General features: G+C 37.5%; 1 protein-coding gene across 1 annotated transcript in view; it reads right to left on the bottom strand.

Annotated features, from left to right (window-relative positions):
* The window catches only part of LOC140166304 (uncharacterized), an 82,348-nt gene that overhangs the window by 49,470 nt on the left and 6,805 nt on the right, over positions 1-26,073 (bottom strand). The window contains exon 2 of the mRNA XM_072189724.1: positions 11,893-12,011. Within this exon, the coding sequence (XP_072045825.1) occupies positions 11,893-12,011 (119 nt within the window). The remainder of the gene's footprint in view (positions 1-11,892; positions 12,012-26,073) is intronic.

Below are 26,073 nucleotides of genomic sequence, written 5' to 3'. Positions count from 1 at the left end.
CCTTATGACCAGAGGAAAAGTTTGACATATCGCACGACTCTGTGGTATATTTGGTTAAAAGATAGAGGGTTAAATGCACAAAGTAGAAAAAGTGACTATATCTCGTTAACCAATGATCCTACAGATATGCGACCACTGACTTTTTTTGTTCCTTATGACCAGAGGAAAAGTATGACATATCGCACGACTCTGTGGTATATTTGGTTAACAAGATAGAGGGTTAAATGCACAAAGTAGAAAAAAGTGACTATATCTCATCAACCAATGATCCTACAGAGATGTGACCACTGACTTTTTTGTTCTTTATGACCAGAGGAAAAGTTTGACATATCGCACGACTCTGTGGGATATTTGGTTAAAAAGATAGAGGGTTAAGTACACAAAGTACAAAAAAGGATGCAGCCAAAGATAGGAGCTTGTAGTCACCTGCTCCGCAGCCGACTGATGATTCCGCTTTGCCCCGTGTTCCACTTTGCCCCGATCTCCCCTAAATATTCGTCTCAGGCTGAACTATTTAGCTACCGTTCACAAAAAATTCGACATTTTTGTAAGACGGGGGGTGCAGGCCCTTTAAATATCCCTAAAATCCTTCACAGATACCTTATTTCAGATTAACTTCTTTAAAACAATAAAATCTTTACACATTCAAAGCTTTATATTCTTTTCAAAGTCCAGAATCAAGTCAAACATTTTTATAATCACTCTTCAAGGCAAACATTTTACTACAACCCCGTATAAAGAATTTATGACCGTCCCTGTCATTTTTTTTTCTAATGCATAATTCATTAGCCCGAAATGCAGACTCATTGAGCATTTTGTACTGTAAGAACTTCGTGGCAACATGGAAAACGTAGCCCAAATGTACTTGACAGAATGATTTGTCATGGCAATCCGGCCATTATTTCGCCCAATAGTCGTGTTTCATGTTCCAATTCGAATACATACTGCTTTCGGCAGAAAAATCATGAACTTGTATTAGCATCTTTTACTTCTTAATCGCTCCTATTTTATTATTATACAGCCTGTCTAAAAAAAAATGTGCAAGTGAAAAGCGCCCTCTTTGGCAATTAGAAAATAGTGACATGATGCTTACATCAACGTCAAGGACGTAGTCTTAGCTCTCAAATGCCGTTTGTTTTGTTCAATTTGCTTGTTTCAATTTCGAGATAATGATATGTTTATTTAACAACGAAAGGGTAAAATCACAATTGTGCTACTTTTACTAGCGAAGAGAGCTGTACCAGGGCTGTCAACTCTCACGCATTGGCCGTGAGTCTCACGCATTAGGTCACTTTCTCACGGTCTCACGCCAAGGTAGTATAATCTCACGCCTAGGTAGTAAATCTCACGCAAAAAGCTGGAAAATTAGTAAAATCTCACGCATCGTCATGAATAATTTGTTGCTCCTACCCCCCCCCCCCCCGCTTTTCACATTCTCGAGCGCCGTGGCCATGGTACAAATTGAACATTGGAGTCGGCAAAACCTCTGTCTCACGCCAAGCAATTCCAAAAAATTGACAGCCCTGGCTGTACATGTACTTGTATATAAATCAATGATAGCTGATATTGATGCGTCTAACATTCTAATGCACTCCCCTTCGGGGCTCGTGCATTAGACGCATCAACATCAGCGCGCGTGCATTATTTTGTCTAATTTCTCTCCCAACAAGTAATACGCGTTCATTAACCTATATGTGTGCAATATTTGTTTGTCTTTTAACATGTCTTAATTGCAATTCCAGGTAAAAACACATGTGCCTGCTAACGGTCAAAAAAATTTGATTGCATGAGGTGAAAGGGCTTTGGTAGTAGGTTACAAAAAGTCACATCAAAAATTCATCCGGAGCTTGTTGCCATAGCAACGGCAGATTTTATGATTTTGGCAATTTTTGCTTATTTTGGGGTGAAAATAAGGGAAAATGTGTACTTTTCTCAATTGCTCCTGACTTTATATTTGAGGTCACATTAAGGGATCTACAATGAGCGTTTATTGCGTTTCGACAGTATTTTTGTGGGACATGAGAGCACCTCAGACCTATCGAATTGCATTCTGAATACGAAGCATGTCTTTCTGATATCAAATAATTTTCATTTTTGAAAATCACAATATAATACAAATTTTATGACAAATTATAAAAATTTGATATTTTTCAAATTTTTGATATATAACAACACTCGAAGTAAATTATATAAATCTAATGACATATTCTTAAAGTGTATGTAGCAGGAGGAAAAGCCGACGGTCAATTGAAAATTTTGACCTTTCATATTGAAGATATGGATTTTTTTTTCCAAAAGACCTAATTTTTTGTGTGTTTTGGGAAAAAAATCCATATCTTCAATACGAAAGGTCAAAATTTCAATTGATCGTCGGCTTTTCATCCCACCTACATACACTTTAAGTATAAATCATCAGATTTATAAAGTTTACTTCAAATACTGTTAAATATCAAAATATCAATTTTTAATGATTTGCCATAAAATGTGTATTAAATTGCGAATTTCAAAAATCAAAATTATTTGATATCAGAATGACATTCTTCGTATTCAGAATGCAATTCGATATGTCTGATATGCTCTAATGTCCCACAATAAATACTGTCCAAACGTTCATACCCCAGCCCTTAAAAAAGCAACATTACCACCATAAAGTACTATCATTGTGCTTTCCTCAGATGCAAAAAATATTTCAATAATATATCCCTATGTGCAATTTTAGGGATGGGCAACATTGCCAATTTAGCACTTTTGAAAAAATGCAATTTTTACCCTATCTTTGAAGTCTAAATACTAATTTTGCTTGAGCACCCAGAATTATTGATGGCATCGGAACAACAGATGGATGTCTTAATTTAGGGGAGAAATTCAATAAGGTAATGGCAAGCGTCAATATTGATGCCCCCATGGGAGTTTGAAGTTTATATTATTGTGCGTATCATTTTTACCAGGCTATATTTTTAAACAAATGCACGCATGTTTTGACGAACTCAAAAATTACTGGTATGGGTAAATTAATTGTCATATAATCTGGTAACACCATCATTTCATAAGTTTCAAAACCTCTAATATGAAATGGTCCTCTAATATGAAATGGGGTGATCATGTCAAGTATGTTGTTTTAATTTCCTCTAATATGAAATGGGGTGATCATGTCAAGTATGTTACTTCAAGAGCTTCAAGACTCTTTGGTTTTATTAGGCGGCTGGTCCATTGTAACGATCCAGATATTCTCGTCAGATTATTTTCCACCCTATGTAGACCCATCTTGGAATATGGAATACCAGGGTGGCTCCCTTACCAAATTGGTCATTCAAAATCACTTGAAAAAACTCAAAAACTTTTGGCTCGTGTTTGTGTTCCTGCTCCCGGGGGGAGCTTAGTTACAATTTCAGATTAGAAATGCTTGGTTTATCTTCTATGCGTAACAGATATATTTACCTTGCTTTGTCTTTTTTTTCAAAATGTTTGTATGGGAGGTATGATATCAATCCCTTTAAGTTTATCTCCGTGAATCCCCGCCACAACGAGAATTTAAAATTTAGTCACACCTATGCTCGCACAGATGGTTTTAAATTCACTGTTTTCAACAGATTTCCTGCTACTTCCTCAAGATCTCCGTAATCAATTCTTCTTTTCAGTTTAAATGGGTTTTTAACAAATTCCAAAGAGCACTTCAAAAATCTCAGCTGGAATTGATTTTTGTAGAGTGTTTCTTATGTAATATGTTTAGTTTATTTATTTACCCCCACTCTAGTTCATGGGAAGAAATCCTGTCTCCTCCGGTGTGATCTCTGTTTTGCTGTGTTGTTTTTGCAGAGTTTTTAGGTTTAGCCACTTTGAAAGTGACTTTTGTTACTCTTGGCTATCCCTGCCGGAGGCTCTGTGTCTTGTTCTCCTGTTTTTGCACACCGAGGGAGTCTTGGATTCCTCATCATGGACTGGAGTTTTGCATTTTAATAACTCCTATATGAAAATAACTCATGTTAATTGCTGGTCAATTGAAAATGTTATATACTTTTAATATTGTGCAATCATTCTATGTGTTTTACTGTATGTTTAATGTTTTTTTATCTGGCAAATAAAATGAAATGAAATGAAATGAAATGAGATGGTGGTTAAGAAGGGTCCATTTTTGCCCAAAATGACCAAAATCATTAAAAACCTGCATTTTAGGCCTATACTTATGAGTTCCAAGAGGTCATAGGTCAAAAACCATAGGTCACAGAAAAATGTTGTGATTTACTTTTTTGATCCAAACATCCATCTTAGTAAGCTGATACACTTTCCAAGATGCAAATGTCATTTTTCAAAAAATTACTATTTTTGGTCAAAACTAGGCTTAGTTATCCTCAAGGTCGCCTAAGCCTAAAGCAGTATACAGACTTTTTATTGTACGTACAATATTGTATGTACAATATGTACGTTATTTAATCTATTGCCATTCTATTTCCAGTAATTTTAAGTTCTAACGAATGTTTGATGACGTAAAATCGATAATATATTTCTGCTAGATATTGTATGTAACATATTATCGATTTTTCGTCATCAAACATTCGTTAGAACTTAAACATTACTGGAAATAGAATGGCAATAGATTAAATAACGTACATATTGTACATACAATATTGTACGTACAATACTGGAGTCTGAAGCCCGCTTATAGGCTTACTAAGCCACATGTCGAGAAACTCGTCCATATGTCTGAACCTGTATTGTATCAGATGGTGTTTAAATGCACATTCTATCAACTAACATTGATAGTATAAAATTAACCGAATAAATAATTGTAAAACGCATAAATTGAAAATTTGGATTAATAAAATATGATTTTCTGGCAATACCGGTTTTTGCAGGACAGGACTTGTCCCCAGCCTCAAAGTGTTGTTTCCGTTGCAGTGTGTGTCTAATCATGTATGCAAAGTGTGCAAATATTTCAATTAAGTTGGTGGTATTAAAGGTTACATGAGTAAATATGTAGAAAATGCATTATATCAAAAAATGCATTTTTTGAAAATTATCAAACTAGCAACACTGGCTTTACAGGTCAAATAGCCCCAGAGATTTTTTACCAAATTTGGAAGGGGCAATGTCTGCCCAAGTACCAACAAAGAGGAAATAATTCTGGGTGCTCAAGCAAAATTTGTTTTCAGACTTCAAAGAAGGGTAAAAATTGCATTTTTTCAAAAGTTCTAAATTGGCAATGTTGCCCAGCCCTAAAATTGCACATAGGGAAAAAATATTGAAATATTTTTTGCTTCTGGGGAAAGCACAAAGATAGTACTTTATGTTGGTAAGGTTGCTTTTTTAATGTGGCCTCAAATTTAAAGTCAGGAGCAATTCAGAAAAGTACATATTTTTACTCCAAAATAAGCAACTCGTCAAAAATAGTATAAAATTAACCGAATAAATAATTGTAAAACGCACAAATTTAAAATTTGGATTAATAAAATATGATTTTCTGGCAATACCGGTTTTTGCAGGACAGGACTTGTCCCCAGCCTCAAAGTGTTGTTTCCGTTGCAGTGTGTGTCTAATCATGTATGCAAAGTGTGCAAATATTTCAATTAAGTTGGTGGTACCGGGTGTCCCAAAAGTAACTTAACATTGTGAATTTGCCATAACTTGCGTTGGGTTAATAGTGTTGTTACAAAAAATGCACAGTATGTAGATAATTCTTTTAGAAATGTTTATATGATACCAAACATGCCTATGTGGTCATGACCCTTTGGCATGAAATTAACGGATATCTACCGTACCGTAAAACCCACTTTTATAAACGCAAAATAAGTCTCGTCATTTGAGACGTGATAACACGATACAACGTGTTATCGTTTTAAAATCTGTTTTGTTTAATTTTGCTGTGTTTGTTTGATTGTTTGTTTGTTTTCAATGCGTAATCTTCATTTTATATTTATCTGGATTTTATATGGAAACTGCTTGATCTTTTCTGAGGATTCGATGAACAGTTGTTCTCCATTGAAAGTCGACGTACTGATCATCTTGGACTTTTCGCCACTGCTCTTCGTATGACATCGATGTTTGTAGCCAATCTTCCTGTTCTTCCACGTCCTGCCTGAGATAGATCATGAACAGATCCAGTTGATAGGAATTTCTGCACTAGTTGCTGGATTGTTTTTCGTCTGGGTGCATAATTTACATTAAAATGTTCCTTTGTCCGACTTTGTCTCGGCAAAGAACCATACCATCTGAATCCGTTGATCTATAGGAAATTCATCTTCACTTAAACTGTTTTAAAGTAAAGTGTAATGTTGTCAATATATCCTAATCATAATCTAAAACAGCAGTCACGCTTACGCTAGGCCATGTAATCCATGAATGTTCTTACCTAAATGTAGCGTGAGTGAACCAACTATTGTTCAGGAAAGCACATCATTCATGTGCTTGAACAAAGAACATAATTATGAGCTTGCTTTTGTGGGTTTGATACACACATATGTACAGTCGCACAGTAAGGTCAAGTGGTCATCAATAATGCTATTTTTGGTATCAGAATAATTCTAAAAGATCAATCTATGTGAATATGTTCTCCATTTTGGTATGAAAGAGGAAATATTTGAGATATGGCAAATTCACAATGTTAAGTTACTTTTGGGACACGCTGTTTTAAAGTTTTCATGAGTAAATATGAAGAGAATGCATTATATCGAAAAATGCATTTTTTGAAAATTATCAAACTAGCAACACTGGCTTTACAGGTCAAATAGCCCCAGAGATTTTTTTACCAAATTTGGAAGGGGCAATGTCTGCCCAAGTACCAACAAAGAGTAAATAATTCTGGGTGCTCAAGCAAAATTTGTTTTCAGACTTCAAAGATAGGGTAAAAATTGCATTTTTTCAAAAGTTCTAAATTGGCAATGTTGCCCAGCCCTAAAATTGCACATAGGGAAAAATATTGAAATATTTTTTGCTTCTGGGGAAAGCACAAAGATAGTACTTTATGTTGGTAAGGTTGCTTTTCTTAATGTAGCCTCAAATTTAAAGTCAGGAGCAATTCAGAAAAGTACATATTTTTACTCCAAAATAAGCAAAAATCGTCAAAATCATAAAATCTGCCGTTGCTCTGGCAACAAGCTCCGGAGGAATTTTTGATGTGACTTTTTGTAACATACTACCAAAGCCCTTTCACCTTATGCAATAAAAAAATTTTGACCGTTAGCAGGCACATGTGTTTTTTACCTGGAATTGCAATTTAAAGTGACTAAGAGAACAGTATTTACCATGATAAAATCATTGACATGCACATGTATTTAAGTTACAGCAGAATGTGAAATATTTATTTATTTTTTAATCTGTTTTAAGAATTATTTTTCCTGCATCATGATAAAACAGTTAAAACAGTAAAAAAAGTTTGTATTGTGTAATTTGGTAGCACTCGGGCACAAGAGCCAACTGCTTCAAGATTGCATCTCAGGTATTTGGTTATGGTATTTGGTACCGAAAATACCCCTTTAATGACCTTTGACCCCAAATCTGTGTACAAATCTCATGACTGTACAATGTAATCTGTAGGAGGATAAGCATTTTTGATAAAAATTACATTTTAGCCAGAATTACTCATCCGTGACGTTTGACCCCAAATGGATCATGTCAAATGTGAGGGCTGGGGTCACACCACTCCACGCCATACATAATTTCTCCCAGTCTTATTTCCCAAATATGAAATTTAAAAAAAGTAAAATTTTAATTTATTTCTTTTAAAGTTTGCAGAGGCGGGGTTCGAACTCACGGCGCACCGCTTAGTACTCCGTGAGCCTAGCGCCTTAGACCACTAGGCCACTTGTCTTGTTGTTATCCTTTTGAAACTTATTTGAACATATAATCACAACTTCAACATAGGCCTACCACGTGACAAGCAAAGGCAGAAAACGTATTATATTTTGGAATTGTATCTGCTTAAAACATTAATGTGTATTATAATAGAGCTACCATTATTTATATTGTTGAATTCTCAAGCGCATAGAGACAATCAATACGAGCGTCCTATGATACATACACAATACATAAAATCGATTTTAATTTCGGCCACGTGCTGTTGGCGGAAGTTGTATTACGAACTGCATCCGAACTCCATTTTGAAGTGAATGCTTTTGACAAGGCATTGGATTGTTCCAGTTTGCATCCAGAATCCACATTAGACCCTAATTTTATTTACGAAATCAAAAGATTAGATTATCATAACAACAAAGCGGTAATCTTTTGTGGGGTCTAATGTCAATTTTACATAAAACAATTACCGTTTTTACAGAATTAATTTTCAGTTGATTCCAAAACAAATGGCGTATATAAGATTGAAATAAATTCTCTACCTTCTATACTAGATCAATTGTGACGCAAGTTGTTATCAAAAATTGTTATGATAGATGTACAGTTAATATTCATATATTCCATTACCTATGTGATGGTACAGGTTTTACACAGAAAATATTTATTTGAAAAACCTGCCACTCGGCTTTTTCCGGAAAGGTCACAGGGCTGCCGTGACCTGTGCAATAATTACAATTAAGATTTTCTTATTCTAACAGCAAGCGTTTCTAAAATGCAGTATGGCGAAATGTGGTGTAGGCTGGGGTAATGTAGCTTTTATTTGATACAAAATTGGATGGTTTAAACCTCATAGCGAGACCAACAAATATGTAGTATTGGGTGAAAAAAAAACATCAAATTTTATCATTATTATGTTTTCAGAATCTTACATTTTTTTTTTTTAGTCAAAATCGAGTATCTTTACATGCGTACAGTAAAAAAAATAAGGCCTACGTTTTCGGTTCGGATTTTATTTATTGCCCCATTTCCAGAATTCCAGAAATTTCCATAACACTTACCGCTATCAGACTTGTAAGTAAAAAGTCTACTCGAATATCAATTACATCCAGGGGTTCATTCACCAACATTTACGACGCTTCGTAGCTCTTCGTAAGTCTAAAAAAATTCTTCGTAACTTTCAATGCATTGTCACATACATTTAGTAAAGTAAAATGACTTACGACTGGCCTGAGGCTGTCTGTCTACACTAGTAGGACCACAGAGCTTTTAATAAACATAGAGTGGCAATATATAGATTACGTAACGCATTGTTTCTTTGTGCCGAATTGATTTACCGAAACGCTATTCATCGAGAGGTATCTTTTGTTCGGGACAAAGGGCTTCCGCCATTAAATCGGTAACTGACCTGAAAGCGTATTAACGCTATAATAGGCAGGCTACTGCCTCATTTCAAATATATAGTTTTAGTTTTGGTTTTGGTTTTGGTCACGTGGTTTCCTATTGTCCTGCCTAACCACTTGAATCACAAGATATCGAACTCTTTGTTTCTATCTTTTGTTTAAAACTAAACATTTGTGACAGGTAGTTTCGGTTTTGGTTTCAGTTTCTTATAAGTGGTGTGACGAATAAAATTACAGGATTTTCGAGTTACCTGATCTAAGTATACAAAAGAAATGTTTAAATTTCGCAGTGCAATATTCACGAGCAGAGAAGTCGAACAAAACAGTCTACATTTGAAAGCATTGATTTAGTTTGAAAGCATTGGCTTGAGACTACGAAATAGCCTAAGCTGATTTCACTGTGAAAATATATAGACCATTGAATTATTTGCATTCGACATTACAAAAGGGACCGCTACTGTAATTGTATAGGTGCTATAAACAAAATCGATTCATGTCCTTAATCCCATGTACCAGAATCGATGGAAGGCCATTATATGACCTCTAATAACCTAATGACTTTTACTGAAGCAATTTTTACTGCAAAAGTAGAAGATAGAGGGAGAAGATTGGGGGGTGGGGGGGTGGAGGGCAAGGGGATATGGGCCGGGAGAGAGAGAAACATATGAGAGAGAGCATTGGAAGTGAAAGAGAAGGGGAGGAGAGCTCGAGATGAAGATATCGAATGTAGGGGAGGAGGAGGGGAAAGGGGTAATTTAGGAAAGAGGTGGTTATATAGGGAGGGAGCCCCTCTTAAAGAGGTATGGGTTGTGCTTCCGGGGATAATAAACTAATTCATAATCAAATCATCTCCATGCATCGTTTATGTTTCATACAAACAAACAAATTCCCCAACCCACCCCATCCTTCAGTATACGCGCATGTATATGATTTCTAGGCCTAGAACTCGTGAGTGTAATATGCCACCTACCTTCGACAGAGAGCATCAACTGTCGTCCGCGGGATAGATTTCCGATATCAATCATGATAATAATTATGTTAGCACAATAGGCTATTGTATACTTCTGGTTATATACCCTATACTGTGTCCTCCCAGCATAATAGTGTTATGATCAGTCAGAATTAATAGGTAAATTTTCACGGGAAAATTTTCTGGACACGTGACACCCATGGGCGCAGACATATTAGCATTATGGAATGTGACCCCGAGCACAGCGGGTGTTCTTCCAATGTATTTGAATAGGAAGAATTCCTTCTTTGATGCAAAATAAGTTACTTGTCGCAAGTTAATAATATTATGGTAAGAGTTTCCGTAGATAAATATTTTTTTCCGTAGATAGATATTTTTGAAATTACGTTTTGATGATATTGTGAAGAAATTAAGATAACATAATATTTAATAAATTTGCAATACACAAATTTCTATCAAAATTGCGGTCAAAAATACTATTCCAATTCAAAATTACTAAGACTTGAATAGCGAGGTCACCGCCGGGGGTCAGAGATCAGGCTCGAGGTTACACTCGCATTGATATGCATTGGTCACGTGTCCAGAAAATTTTCCCGTGAAAATTTACCTATTAATCTTGACTGATGATTGCAGATCAGATCAGCTCTACTTTTTAATCCCTTGATTTTTGGTTTCTGAACAAAAGAGAAACCAAAACTATATATTTGAAATGAGGGACTGTCAATAAGTGATCAAACGAAAGTCACGTAAAAACCGCCTACACGAGCGAGAGGTACCTTTTGTTCCCATACATCCCAGTGGTGTAATTGAGTAGCCGCATATGCACAATGTGTACAGTTCGTTATCACCCACTGATTTTAGGCGCTTCATTTAAATCAATTGAATGCGCTTGCTGATCGATTGCACATCAGAATTAAGGCTGCTATGTCCACATGTCTTTAATACTGTATACATGGTATACATGTAACATATAATAATTACTGGTGTAGGCCTATATAAAAGTTGTTTCACAAATTGACATTTAATTGGGAAATTAGCATTAACAGTGGCGTACCCAAGGGGGTGGCAGCTCTTCTGTGAGAGGTCTTGGGAGGGGATGAGAGAGGAAGAGGTGGAGGAGGGGATATGGAGAATGAGAGGGGGACTGGAGGAATAGAGAAAGAGAAGAAATGAAGAGAAATAAATAGAAGTAAATAAATAGAAAGATAAGGAAAATGTAGGAATGATAGGGGACAAAAAGTAAGAGGGATGGCGAAGGGAAGGGGGAAAAGGAGAGGGAGTGATACTTTAGCAAGGAAAGAATAAGTACAGAGAAAGGAAAAGAAGAAAGGATGATAAATAAATGTAGGCCTAATAATAATTATTATAGAAACTAAACACAGCCCCCCCTCCCCATTAGCCTAACACTTACAGCACTATAGGCAGCCATTTGATGATGTCAATGCCTTTATGCGTTACGTAATTAAAACGCCCAGTCAGATGTACTTCACACCTACCAAGCACAAGTCACCCAATTTCGAAAATTGGACGCCATCATGCGTTTACACGGCGTTCAAAACGGGCGTACATATTGCTTGTCTCGGTTCCAATCTGGATTGTGCTCCTTTGCAACGAAGAAGAACAAAGCGGCTGGAACAAAGACTAACATCTGATCTGAAATTTAGTGATCTCCGTGTCTTATGTCTACTTCAATACAGTATCTTGATTAAAATTAATTGTATTTCAGTACTTTCTTACAAAGCATTCTCCAGTTTCGCACGGATATTCTAATGTTTCTTCCGCATCTGGATTAAGGTTTCCTGGAGAACAGTTGTCGGGTCCATCTCCTAAGTAGCCACACAAATAGCAAAAATCGCCTATAAAAACAAAGAAACACGTTTTTTTTATTGTATCTATTTCTTAATTCAATTTCAAGTATTATCCTTAAAGAGGCCGATATCAAAATCTTTATTTTAACTAGAGCGGTTCTAGACATTTCAAGTCAGAGCCCCACTAACCATTACTGTTCACATACCCGGGAAAGCCGGGTCGCGGATTACGTCCTATTGTTGAAATATAAATAAAGCTTCTTTCATGTCTCAAATTTGTGCCATTCTGGGCACCCCGAATGGCATTAAATACCCTCCCTTTAAAAAAAACCTTGAGTGCGCCCCCCTGCAAAATAATTATTTTGGGATTATTTTAAGCGCAAAATAGTCGAACATAATTATGTGCCCCCGTATAGCATTATATACCTGTATAGGTGTGCCCCTTTGAAAACGCTCATGGGTGTGCACCTCTCCCCGCCCGCTACAAAACTACTAATTTTGGGATTATTATACAAGTTTTACATTACTCGTTGACTGCCGATAAAACGCCGGCCAGTTAAAGTACATGCCCTATCACACCACTCCACACCATACATAAATTCACCCAGTCACATTTCCCAAATATGAAATTAAAAAAGTCAAATTTTAATTTACTTCTTTTAAAGTTTGGCAGAGGCGGGGTTCGAACTCACGGCGCAACGCTTAGTACTCTATGAGCCTAGCGCCTTAGACCACTCGGCCACTTGTCTTGTTGTTATTCATTTGAAACTTATTTAAAAATATAATCGCTACCACGTGACAAGCAAAGACAGAAAACGTATTATATTTTGGAATTGTATCATTAATGTGTATTATAATAGAGCTACCATTATTTATATTGTTGAATTCTCAAGCGCATCATTTCGAATTGGGTTTTATTCCTAAAGCCCGATACTGACTCCACCTGTACATTTTAATTTCATCGCGGGATGCTGAGATGTTTGAAAAGCATCGCAGCATCGCATACCGCTGCGAAGTGGAGTCAGGATCGGGCTTAATTCGAACCACCAGCATCCATGGTTCGATGTAGAGAGTCTTTCCTATTCAGAGGAAATATTGTAATTACACACCTTATTGCCTTTTAACAATAACCAATGACTCTAGCACGTAATTCCAGTCAAGCACCAATCTTTAATCCTATTGTTGAAGAGGATAATAAGCTTATACTTATGTATAGCATTCGTAAAAAAGCTTAAGTCTTTGTTTGCTTTGGTTAAATCCTGTTCAAGTGGTGGATTAACCAACAATTAACAATGAGAGTACATTCCTGAACCTCGTTCAGTTGGCGATGATTTGAAGTGACCGCCAATTATGACCATTTGATATTTAATAGGGCTTACCAGCAATGTGGAAAAAAAGAAATAATGCAGTGCCAAAATAATGTACCCTTTTACGGAAGGAGCAAAGTTTAACAAGTTACAACTCCGCTTCTGCAGTACGAATGTCAGCGGCGAATGTCAGGTTATTATTTCCCAGTATTGAAAAAAAAAATTGCAGGCAGAGGTGGGAATCGATCTCGGTACCTCCGGTTAAAAAGCACTATGTAAAACCACTAAGCCAACTAAATACTAGTATCTGTCGTGAGATGCTTGACATTAATCTTTGATATTGCTGAATGGAACAAATCGCGGAATTAAATCAGTAATAAAAGAAGTAGATTCTTATTTAGCGGCCAAATTGGATAAAAGGGGAATATTTGTCCCTGCTCTAAAGAAAATATAGGTTAGAAAATTATCAAATAAATTTAAATAAAAATTGAGACTTTATATTTATTTATTTCACAAGGCGGCATTTTCACAGACAAACACTGTATACGCTAAAAACTCGACCCTCATTACTAGATGATGGCATAGCTCAGTGTTAGAGCATCAGACTGGTAATGTCAATATCGTTGGTTCGAATCCGCCTGCCAGCAATGGTTATTATGACTTTAATGCTACGCTACAATTTGTTCATTTTTTTTCATTTATTTATTTATTTATTTATTTATTCATTCATTCATTCATTCATTCATTCATTCATTCATTCATTTATTTATTTATTTAAATAATTTGGTATATTTGAAAGGGGTATTTGAGCAATTTGAAATTTTTACCCCCGTATAATCCTATGGGGTCATTTTGAACCCACCCCTCCCAAATTGCCAAAACCTATGAGTTTAAATCATACATAATGATCAGTACGTCAATCATGAGTGAACACCGGTTGGTCACTGCATTTATTTGGGAATGGGTAGGCACTGCAGCTTGATTCACCATCCACAACATGATAATGTGTGCACATGCTACATTATATACACTTGTAGGCCTATGTTGTTGTTAGTGTATAAGTAATGGGCCTTGCAATTGAAATGCCTCAAGCTTTTAATCCGATATGCAGATTATCTATTTGTTTTCATGAATTGGAAGACATTCTTTGATGTATTACTGAGCTCAATGATCTGAAATTACTGGAGTGTGAGGACAGCATAGTATTTTATTAACAGAAAGTATAGAGGCCCTGCATGAAATTATCGATTGGCTCCAAACAAAGGATTTGAGCCGGTGTCCTTCACCGTAGTTATGGCGGAGTGCAGTCCATTCAATCAAATGTTGTCATCAACCTATTTGATTGCAATCATGCTTTTGTTGAATGCATTTGAGTAGTCCGCCATATTTACGGGATGATATGTCACATGCAAGGCCTCTATTCTCCAAATTCATTTCCTAATGTATGAGAGAATGATACAATAATGACATGATGAACATAGTCATTGATGCATCAGTTTTAAAATAGACTAGGCGGTTACCATATTTGGCGGTTCTCGGCTGGGCGCGATTACCAGGCTGATGGTGACATGTCCATATGACAGTTTTTACTAATTTGACCTCAGATGACCCTGGCGACCCCAAAATGACCTTCCAAAATTTGGCTCTAAATGTTGACTGTACCCACCAAGTTTCATGCCCATACGACAGTTTTAGTAATTTGACCTCAGATGACCCCTGGGTGACCTTGGATGACCCCAAAATGATCTAAACTTATAACTCTAAATGTTGACTGTACCCACCAAGTTTCATGCCCATATATGAGTTTTTACTAATTTGACCTCAGATGACCCGTGGTGACCTTGGATGACCCCAAAATGACCTTCAAAAAATGTTGTTTTAAATGTTGACTGTACCTACCAAGTTTCATGCCCATACGACACTTTTTAGTAATTTGACCCCAGATGACCCCTGGGAGCGGACCCCGGTGTCAGATGACTTTAAAACGAACATAAACATCTTCTTGACAGGACAGAACTACACCCACCCACCGAGTTTGAGCCCCGTACGACCTAGTTTCATGCCCATATGACAGTTTTTAGTCATTTTACCTCAAATGACCCCTGGGAGGGGGCCCCGGGGTCGGATGACTTAACGAACATAAACATCTTCTTGCCAGGACAGAACTACACCCACCCACCGAGTTTGAGCCCCGTACGACCTACGACGGCCTCACATTAGCAGTCACAGACAAAACCTAAATCTACAGAATATATCCATTACTCGTCTCGAAAGAGCTCAAAATAAATAGCTTAGAAAATTTTCTTGATGTCCTTTAACATGTTTCCATAGTTAACCATCGTTAGCCATGGATATCTATGCTGTAGAACTGACCGGTGACTAAGTCCGATTTATTGGGACGTTTATCGACCATCAACGAGTAATGATGTGAGCAGAAAGTAAAGTATTAGATTTACATTAACCGTTGTCATGATTTGCTATAATTAAAATAGAAAAAGCATTGGTTAAAATTCCCAGTTTATTTTACGTTTTTTGTGCTAAAATAAACAACACTTTTTTCATGTGTAAAACCTATTTCACCGATGAAGCAGAAAGGAAAAACAGTGATTTGCATTAACAATAGTGAAATTTGTGTCTATTGTGCTCCTGAAGAGTAACATTTAGTGGTACTCTGTCCTCTAATGGCGGTTCCTCGTGTGGTCGTGTTTATGTGAGTTTCTGTTCAGAACTCTGTGTGGTCTCAGCTAGGATGGTCACTGGGCAAAGTGAGGTGATGAAGAAGAAATATGGAAATGTAAGAAGAAAGGAAACCCGTGTATTAATCATATTTTTATTACATTTCAGTTCATTGCCAGGGTTTTAAGGATTTAAGGCAAAACACTCATCACTTTCATTCTGGGCAAAATTAAGTCCATTTTTCTAAAGAAAATAATTGCAATTCCAAAGTCTATTGCACAAATGAGTTTCAAGTAACAAATCAATGTGAGGGTGTGTGTGGGTGGTTTTTTTCCACCATGGTGGGATAATTCTGAATTGACACTTAATTTGGGTGTACTTTGTCTTGGGTCCAATCTCTATCATGGAAAGTTTGCTATATCTTTCTAAATATATGATTGTTTGTTCTAGATTTGGGTTTTCGCGTTTCATATTTGAAAGAACTAATGTTTAATTGCAACATTTCGAAACCACAAACCAAAACTGGGTGCTATGATGTACAAGATTGGGCTACGAGTATGCATTTTACCAAGTTAGCAGTAGGTAATTCATTTTGCATATGCATGACTTTTATTATACATGTTATAAGGAAGTTGTTTACGTGCATATAGGCTCCTTCACAGCCGGTTTCTGTCGTGTATGTTTGCGAGTGAGCCACAAGCAGACTGGGTTGCCAGGGACTACAGGACAAAATACCTGTTTCTGACTATAACTATTAGGAAGGTCTGGATTTGGCACCCTACTGATAATGGTTAATTGGAAATCTGAAAATAAACACTTATTTGTAAACAGATGATACTCTGTGATTATTTATGGATGGAAACTTAGGAAATTGCTGTTAATGGAATAATTGATATATTAAACATACATTTTGTTTTGTCAACGATAAAAATCAATTCACAAATAAGGTTTTTAGGAACCATTTGACATTAAATATTTTGAACAATTGCTCTATGAAAAATGATATAAATGCACCCCTGCTGACAACAAGTGACCACTAATTCAACAATTATAATGAGCAATTACCTGACCAGACAGGAACCAAGCTGGGTATAAGGTGCCCAGGCACCTGCACTGTTAACTAGGGTTAGTTACCATCACTAATTGATGTTGGGAGTGACACTAGTGGGGGGTGTTAAATACCAGTAATTGGCGTAGATAGTTGCTTTGGTTTTATACATTTTAGTAGAGCAACTGGGCAGTAAGAAGTAACAATTATAATCAACACATTCAGAAAATAAAGATTGAATTGAGAACCCCTGGGATTGAGTAATCAGTCTTTTTGATTATAATTGTTAAAGGTCATCTGAGCCTGAGGTGGAATAAGTATATATTGTTGGATTGTCAGAATGTTCAAAGTCATGTCATAAAACGTAATCACAAAGTCGTCAGAATAATTATAGATTGTTGGATTGATGCGAAACTCGGTGGATGTGATTTCCATTGATCCCTTTGTTTGTACAAATATAAATTAAGTATAAATTAAATGTAGACCTATTTAACACACATTTTTCAATTTAGCCTATAGTATGTCATTGGTGGTATTCGTGGTAACAACATTTCCAACCCGGTTAGTTGTGCATGTGCTACACACAAAAAATTACTAGCATTCCAAGTACTTGTCAATGTAAAATTATGAAACATGAATTTCATCCATGGTCTTGTCTTTTTAAATACATTTCTTGTTTCATCTTCTCTTTTTTTTCCTCCTTAATTTTAAGGTAAGCTAATTACAAACCATTAGTAACAAATTGAAGCTGGCCTATATATACTGTATCAGACAATTTTAAGATTAAACAAACATCATAGCAAAAAATTGCAGAAGGAAAGAGAGCCCAACTTTGATTGTCACTGGTTTTTTTAAATTAAAGCCATTATAACATTTGCTGAGGAGAACGCCCTCAAAAAAAATTTAAATTCAGGTTTTTACACGATTGTAATGTACTTTAGTAAACAAAGATTCTCTGCAAAAATCAAGACTTTAGGTGCTGTAGTTTTGTCAAAATCCGAGATTTTGAATAAACCGCCGGAACCGTCGTTTTATTATTACGATAGAAATATTAGTCGAACGCGTATGCGATGTTCATAATGCGCCTGTCACACTACACCGAATAGGTCTTCCGTACAAGAAACGGGTGGTATTTTAGTAAATCCGTTGTTGTTCGTCAATGATCGTTTTATGTTCTTTTTATGTCCTGCTATCATCCGCCAAATGCGTTTCGGGTTAGGTGATGTTCGTTAAGTCCGTCGGCAAGTTTTGTGCATGCACAAAACTTGAAACGGAGTGTACCGAATACACATGTTCGGTATTTATCCGATGTGTGTTCGTATGGTGCTGCATATTGCCGGAGTTTGTTCGCTCTTCTTTCGTTCATGTTCGTTGCACTCGGCCCGTGTTCGTTGCAAATACGTTCCTGTGAGGCCTTCACCACCGGATAGCATATTTATGCATTCGGTGATGTACGTTGACCCAGACCGTCTTAGTGTCACACAACACCGGATCGGTCTTCCGTATAAGAAACGGATGGTATTTTAGCAAATCCGTTAGTGTTCGTCAATGTTCGTTTTATGTTCTTCATATGTCCTGCTATTATCCGCCAAATGCGTTTCGTGTTAGGTGATGTTTGTTTAGTCCGTCGACAATACGTTTCAAGTTTTGTGCATGCACAAAACTTGAAACAAAGTGTGCTCGAATACACATGTTCGGAAGTTGTCCGATGTGTGTTCGTACGTTCTGTATATATACCCTGGGTTTGTTCGTTATTCTTTCGTTTATATACCGCAGGTGTTTGCAAGGTTTCGCAGGCGCTTGTGCCGGATGTAGGCATATGGCGAACATGTGCATCGATCATGGGGGGGGGGGACTTTCTGAAGGGTGTGTGACGCAATATCATATTCCCCCAGTACTTTAGTGACTGACAAGTAGAAAAAGGGGAAAGGAGAGAAAAAAGAAAAAAAAGTGAGAAAAATTGAAGAGAGAAGAGAAGAGAAAAAGTTAAATTGCACGTAATTTAGTAGGCCTATGCATGTAAGTAGTATTGAGGGAGGGGCACTTTCTGAAGGGAAGAGGACGCAATATCAAATTCCTACCAGTTTTAGTGATTGACAAGAAAGAAAAAAGAAGAGAAAACATGGAAAAGGTTATATTGTACGTTATTGAGTAGGCCCAGGATAGTAGTAAGCCTAAGTATAGGCCTGTGATTATTATAGGCAGTGCTTAAATGTGGTTCCTTGGCCCAAAAGCCTGTGAAAATTACTGCCGGCCCGTCGACATGTTCTTTGTTCGTTGCACTCGGCCCGTGTTCGTTGCAAATACGTTCCTGTGAGGCCTTCACCACCGGATAGCATATTTTTGCATTAGGTGATGTATGTTGACCCAAACCGTCTTAGTGTCACACTACACCGGATCGGTCTTCCGTATAAGAAACGGGTGGTATTTTAGCAAATCCGTTAGTGTTCGTCAATGTTCGTTTTATGTTCTTCATATGTCCTGCTATTATCCGCCAAATGCGTTTCGTGTTAGGTGATGTTTGTTTAGTCCGTCGACAATACGTTTCAAGTTTTGTGCATGCACAAAACTTGAAACGGAGTGTGCTGAATACACATGTTCGGAAGTTGTCCGATGTGTGTTCGTACTGTTCTGTATATATACCCTGGGTTTGTATGTTATTCTTTCGTTTATATACCGCAGGTGTTTGCAAGGTTTCGCATGCGCTTGTGCCGGATGTAGGCCTATGGCGAACATGTGCATCGATCATGGGATGGGGGGGGGGACTTTCTGAAGGGTGTGTGACGCAATATCATATTCCCCCAGTACTTTAGTGACTGACAAGTAGAAAAAAGGGGAAAGGGAGAAAAAAAAAAGAAAGTGAGAAAAATTGAGAGAAGAGAAGAGAAAAGGTTAAATTGCACGTAATTTAGTAGGCCTATGCATCTAAGTAGTAATGAGGGAGGGGCACTTTCTGAAGGGTAGAGGACTCAATATCAAATTCCTACCAGTTTTCGTGAATGACAAGAAAGAAAAAAGAAGAGAAAACATGGAAAAGGTTAAATTGTACGTTATTGAGTAGGTCCAGGATAGTAGTAAGCCTAAGTATAGGCCTGTGATTATTATAGGCAGTGCTTAAATGTGGTTCCTTGGCCCAAAAGCCTGTGAAAATTACTGCCGTCCCGTCGACATGTTCTTTGTTCGTTGCACTCGGCCCGTGTTCGTTGCAAATACGTTCCTGTGAGGCCTTCACCACCGGATAGCATATTTTTCGTTTCACCAATTTGCGGCTGTTTCAAACTAAAATAGTACCCAATAATAGTGCTAAAAATTGATCCAAAAAATGACAAATGGCTTCAATTGGGCCTTCATTGTCCAAAGGTTTCTCACCTCTATTGCCCCCGGACGCTGGTTGCCCTGATATATCAGATTTGTAGCCCTTTTGTACTTATTAGCCAATATTTGACCATTTTCGTCAAAGTTTTTCCCCTTAAACGTTGTCTTTCCCCACTTTGTTCACCCTCTGAAAAAGTGCTTGCTACGTCTAAGGGGTCAAAAACCCTCTCAAACACCCTCTCCTCCCCCACCTTTCTGATAGGGTGGACGTCCCTGTCATGCCTGTTGGTGCCACATGCGACGGATTCGCCGGTCATTTGTCGGACGTTGAACGATTGAATATAAAACGCCTGCAGGATTATTAGCGGCCACAAAGCATAGAGAGACGAACGGGAATCGGACCCCAAATCCGGTCATTTGTCGGACGTTGACCCCCAAATCCGGTCATTTGTCGGACGTTGAACGATCGAATATAAGACGCCTGCAGGATTATTAGCGGCCACAACGCATAGAGAAACGAACGGGAATCGGACCCCCAAATCCGGTCATTTGTCGGACGTTGAACGATCGGATATAAGACGCCTGCAGGATTATTAGCGGCCACAACGCATAGAGAGACGAACGGGAATCGGACCCAAAATCCCACCGAATCTTCTGCCGGACTGGTGATTTTTCCACCGAATAAAATATTTTTGTATTCGGTGATGTACGTTAATCCAGTCCGTCGTAGTGTGACAGACCTATTACCTCACTTGTTCGGCTCAAAATTAAAAGGGGATACATCTGACAGTAAAAGCTAACATTTTATGGAAAATAAATACAAATCTATTTTTAAAGAAATTTTATAATATGGCTTTATCCGGCGTTTTGTAAATGACTATAGTGGGAATTCTAATTCGCCGTAGAAGGGACGTAATAATCGGATTAACTACCATAGCAATAGATGAATACAATTTTTGAATAGATCGCCCTGCACTACAAGCAGATTGCACTTATCACCTGTGTATGTCAGCAAACATAGATTGAATACAATATATACTAATCTTACAGGTGGGAGTGATCAGCCTTTCTTTGACATCTATGGTTCAATGCATATGTACCGCGTGAACGTTGTAGTGCAGGGCGATCTATTCAAAATTGTATTCATCTATTACTATGGTAGTTAAACCGACACTTCTACGGCGAATTGAATGAACGCAGCTTTCAATAGCGTGACGAATTTTACGTACACTGCGCGATGTACGCCAGCGTGTGCGACTGTGCGTGAGAAACTCGGAAGTGAATCCAACCATGCCAACGCACTTGTGATTGGTTAGCATTGTATCCAAGGTCGTGCGTTCGCGTTGTAGTTTGAAATACGCGATATACGATCGCTGTTGGATCGAGTGCAGCTGTTGAAAGCTGCGTTCATTCAATTGGAATTCTTACTATAGTATGTCAATATTTCCTACAGAATGACGCGTCACCTTAAATTACGCGCAATATGTGAGTGGACACTACGAATAAAAAAAGAAAGAAAAAAAAGGGCAGTGATTTATAGTGCGCACGTTGATCCACAAGCTTCAGCACACTTTACAGGTTGTCGCTGACCACTATGGCCCACATCATTCCATAAACCATTAAACAACAAATCAGGGACATTGCTGCTTCAAGAGCGCACACCCTAGACATTCCACAAATAACCTTCGCAACCAGGATCAGCTCCCCGAGTTTCGTACGGGTTACAACGAGACAATTAGCAGTAAGTTCCTTATCCAGGGGAATTTCAAGCTAACTCAATTTCAAGCTAAACTCGGCCAATTGTATTCCGAGTTACAGCGTAAAATGTGTGTGATGGTCGTATTCATAGCTGTCACAATTCAGTGCGACAAGTATCTCATCAAGCACTGTTTAAATCAATCAATAATACTATTGCTGAAGAGGATAATAAGCTTCTACCTATTTCTATAGAATAGTTCTTGTCTTTGTTTGCTTTGGCTAAATCCTGTTCAAGTGGTAGATAACAAAGCATTGTATTTTGTCTAGGTATTCTGTCTATGTATAATCAACAATTAGCAATGAGAGGACATTTCTGAACCTCGTTGACTTGGGGATGATTTGAAATTACCACCAATAATGACTGTTTGATATTTATTACCAGAAATGTGGAAATAGAAACACATGTAGAACCGATAAAAGATACAATTTTGTTGAAGGAACAGAGTTCAACAAACCATAACCCGCTTCTGGATATCGTTTGAAGTCAAATGATATACCATTTTAAAGCTTATGATATATATTTTATAAAACAAAATTGACCTGGACCGACTTTACGGCTGATTCGCGGCTGATTCGCGGTGTCCAGTCACATATTATACGCATCATGTTAAACTGTGAAATTGTGCGTGTTTAGCAGATAAGCTCATTTTGCACTTATTCGAATTCACTTTGTTATGGCAATATTATTCATCTAAAATGCAGGTGAAGGGGGAAGGGGGTCATTAGCCCTAGAACTCTGGCCATAGTAACCGTTTTAACTTCCACAAGAACTGTCTTTACGACAACGCCATGGATGAAGATCATGTTTCATTATTTTGCATTGACAAGTAGCCAAGTACTAGGAATGCTAGTAATTCTTTGTGAGTGGCACAACTAACCGGGTGGGAAATATTGGGATTTATTGGTAATGACATACTAGGAAATACTCGAGAATTTTCATGTGGAAAGCTGAATTGAAAAATGTGTGCTAAATAGGTCTACATTTAATTCATACTCTAACAAAGAACTCAATGACAATCACATCTTCTGATTCTCACAACAATCCAACAATCTATATTCAGACAACCTTAAGAATATTTGTTGCTCAAGGGTGATCATATCAACCAAGTTTCATGACAATCCAACCATCTATTATCAGTAACTGTTAACCTTGATATGACCTTGATGGTTTTAACGCTAACTTGTAATTACATGCACCACGTTTTATGACAATCCGACTATCAATGCTCAGTTGACATCAAATGCGCTTGACACAACTTTGAAAATTCTGACAATCCAACAATATATACTTAGTCGACCTCAACTGGCAATAAACAACCATTTTGGCGCAGAATTATGATCCACAATCTGACAATCTTTACTCAATTTACCTCGGATGACCTTGACCTGACCTTCAATATTTTCGCGCTTACATCCAGATTTCCATAACAATCTCACTCCTTCAACTTCCTGTCAACTCATTCATAACTCCAAACTTCTATCTTTTTGGCTTTTCTATCTTACCATTTACCAATATTTAGTACACTACAGTTTTTTAATTAAATGGCAAAAACTAAAATAATAATGGCTCCTGCAATCCCTTAAAAGCATGGCATTTTATTTAAAATATGTGTACTTTACTGACTACTGGTTACAAGCACACTATAATCAAAATAACTGATTATTCAATCCAATCTATATTTTCTGAATGTATTGCTTATATTGCCAGGACTACTAACTAGTTGGTCTTGTCCAGTTGGTCTACCAAAAGGGTATAAAACCAAAGCCACTAATTCTATCCTAATTACTGGTATTTATGGTCAGTAAGGCCCATGTACTGTCACCTAGCTTAATTGCTCATTGCCTGAAGGATGATTATTGTTTTAATTTGCCATATTACTTCAGGGCGAAGCTAAAAACTCTGTCATTGGATACCATGCAATTAGTGACCGCATAATTATGGTGCGTCTGAGTGGCAAACCCTTCAACATATCTATTATTCAAGTTTATGCTCCAACATCATCGCATGATGACGATGAAATTGAATCATTTTATGAAACTGTACAGAACACAATGAAAATGGCCAAGATTATTATGATACCAATGGGTGGCTTCAATGCCAAGATAGGAGAGGGTAGTGAACCAAGTGGTACAGTAGACCCACATGGTCTTGGTGAAAGGAACGAGAGGGGGACCGACTTTTGCGAAGACAACGAGTTCATCGTATGCAACACTTTCTTCCAACACCACCCAAGGAGAAAATATACAGCCTGTCTCAAAAAAAATTGTGCAAGTGAAAAGCGCCCTCTATGGCAATTAGAGAATACCGTTGTGACATAATGCTTACATCAACGTCACGGGCGCAGTCTTAGCTCTCAAATACCGTTTGTTCTGTTCAATTTGCTTGTTCCAATTTTGAGATATGTTTATTTAACAACGAAAGGGTAAAATCAGAATTGTGCCACTTTTACTAGAGAAGAGAGCTGTACATGTAAATCAATGATTGCTGATGTTGATGCGTCTCAGTGGCGTAGCTGGGATTTTTTCCGGGGGGGCAAGCCTGTATGGGGCGGGGGCCCAAATCCAGCAAACAAAACATTTTCCGCCCTCAATAGCCCGAAAAGGTTGACCCAACCTTTTTTTTCGGTGGTAAAAAAAAAAAAAAAAAAAAAAAAAAAAAGGAATACAAGGGCGCTACCCTAAAAGCAACTCGTTTTAATATATAGTTCTATAGTTCAATTCTATCCGCACCTCTTTCTTTTCCCTTTTTTCCATCTCTCTCATCTCACTCTTTTATAATTTTGCCCTGCGCTAGGGGGCGGGGGCCCAAATGGGGCGGGGCCCAAATAGGGATTGCCAGGGGGGCAATTGCCACCCCTGCCCCCCCCCGTCAGCTACGTTACTGATGCGTCTAATGCCCTCCTCCTTTCGGGCCGCATGCATTAGACGCATCAACATCAGCACGCGTGCATTATTTTGTCTAATATCTCTCCCAACAAGTAATACGCGTTCATTAACCTATATTTAACATGTATAAGTGCGCAATATTTGTTTGTCTTTTAACATGTCTTAAGTGACTAAGAGAACAGCATATACCATGATAAAATCATTGACATGCACATGTAATGTAATATTTATCTTTTAATCTCTTTTAAGTGGAAAAAGGGAATCATCATTCCTGCATCATGATAAAACAGTCAAAACAGTCAAAAAAATTTGTATTGTGTAATTGATGCATTCTTTTGATTTCACAAAGGAACTCTTGATAAACTTGATGCTATCACTGTTACATGTAAAGCCCTCTTCTCTATAGTAAAAGTGGCACAATTGTGATTTAACCCTTTCGTCTTTAACTAAACATATCTCGAGATTAAAACAAGCAAATTGAACAGAACAAACAACATTTGAGAGCTAAGACTACGCCCTTGACGTTGATGTAAGCATTATGTCACAACGGTATTTTCTAATTACCAGAGAGGGCGCTTTTCACTTGCACAATTTTTTTGAGACAGGCTGTATATGGACATCACCAGACAACCTATACAGAAACTAAATAGACTACATTCTCATCAAACAGAGATGGAAAACAAATGTAAAGAGCTGCCGCACTTTTCCAGTTGCAGACATCGACAGTGATCACAATTCTTTATATGCAGACTTCAAACTGCGTCTCAAAATTCCGAAGAAGGCAAGAACACTTGACAATTATGACATCCAGAGCCTACAGGATGAAAGCATCAAAGAGAAATACCAAGTAGAAAGAAGCAACACATTTCAAGCTCTTTCAAACACTGAGAATACTCCAGAAGAACTGTGGTGTGATTTCAAAGACAACATTCACAAAGCTGCCAAAAAGGTCCTGGGAAAACGTAAAAGGAAAGCAAAGAAACCATGGATCTGTGAGGAAACTCTGCAAGTTATTGACGCAAAACGTCAGTTGCGCCCACAGAGCCAGCACCCAACTGAGATCAATAATGAATACAAAAAACTCAAGAAGGATGTCGAAAAGAGGGTTAGAGAAGACAAA

The sequence above is a fragment of the Amphiura filiformis genome, chromosome 1 (assembly GCF_039555335.1).
Source record: "Amphiura filiformis chromosome 1, Afil_fr2py, whole genome shotgun sequence".
Lineage (NCBI taxonomy): Eukaryota > Metazoa > Echinodermata > Ophiuroidea > Amphilepidida > Amphiuridae > Amphiura > Amphiura filiformis.
Note: the sequence above shows the minus strand (reverse complement) of the source record. Positions and strands in the feature narration are given on the sequence as shown.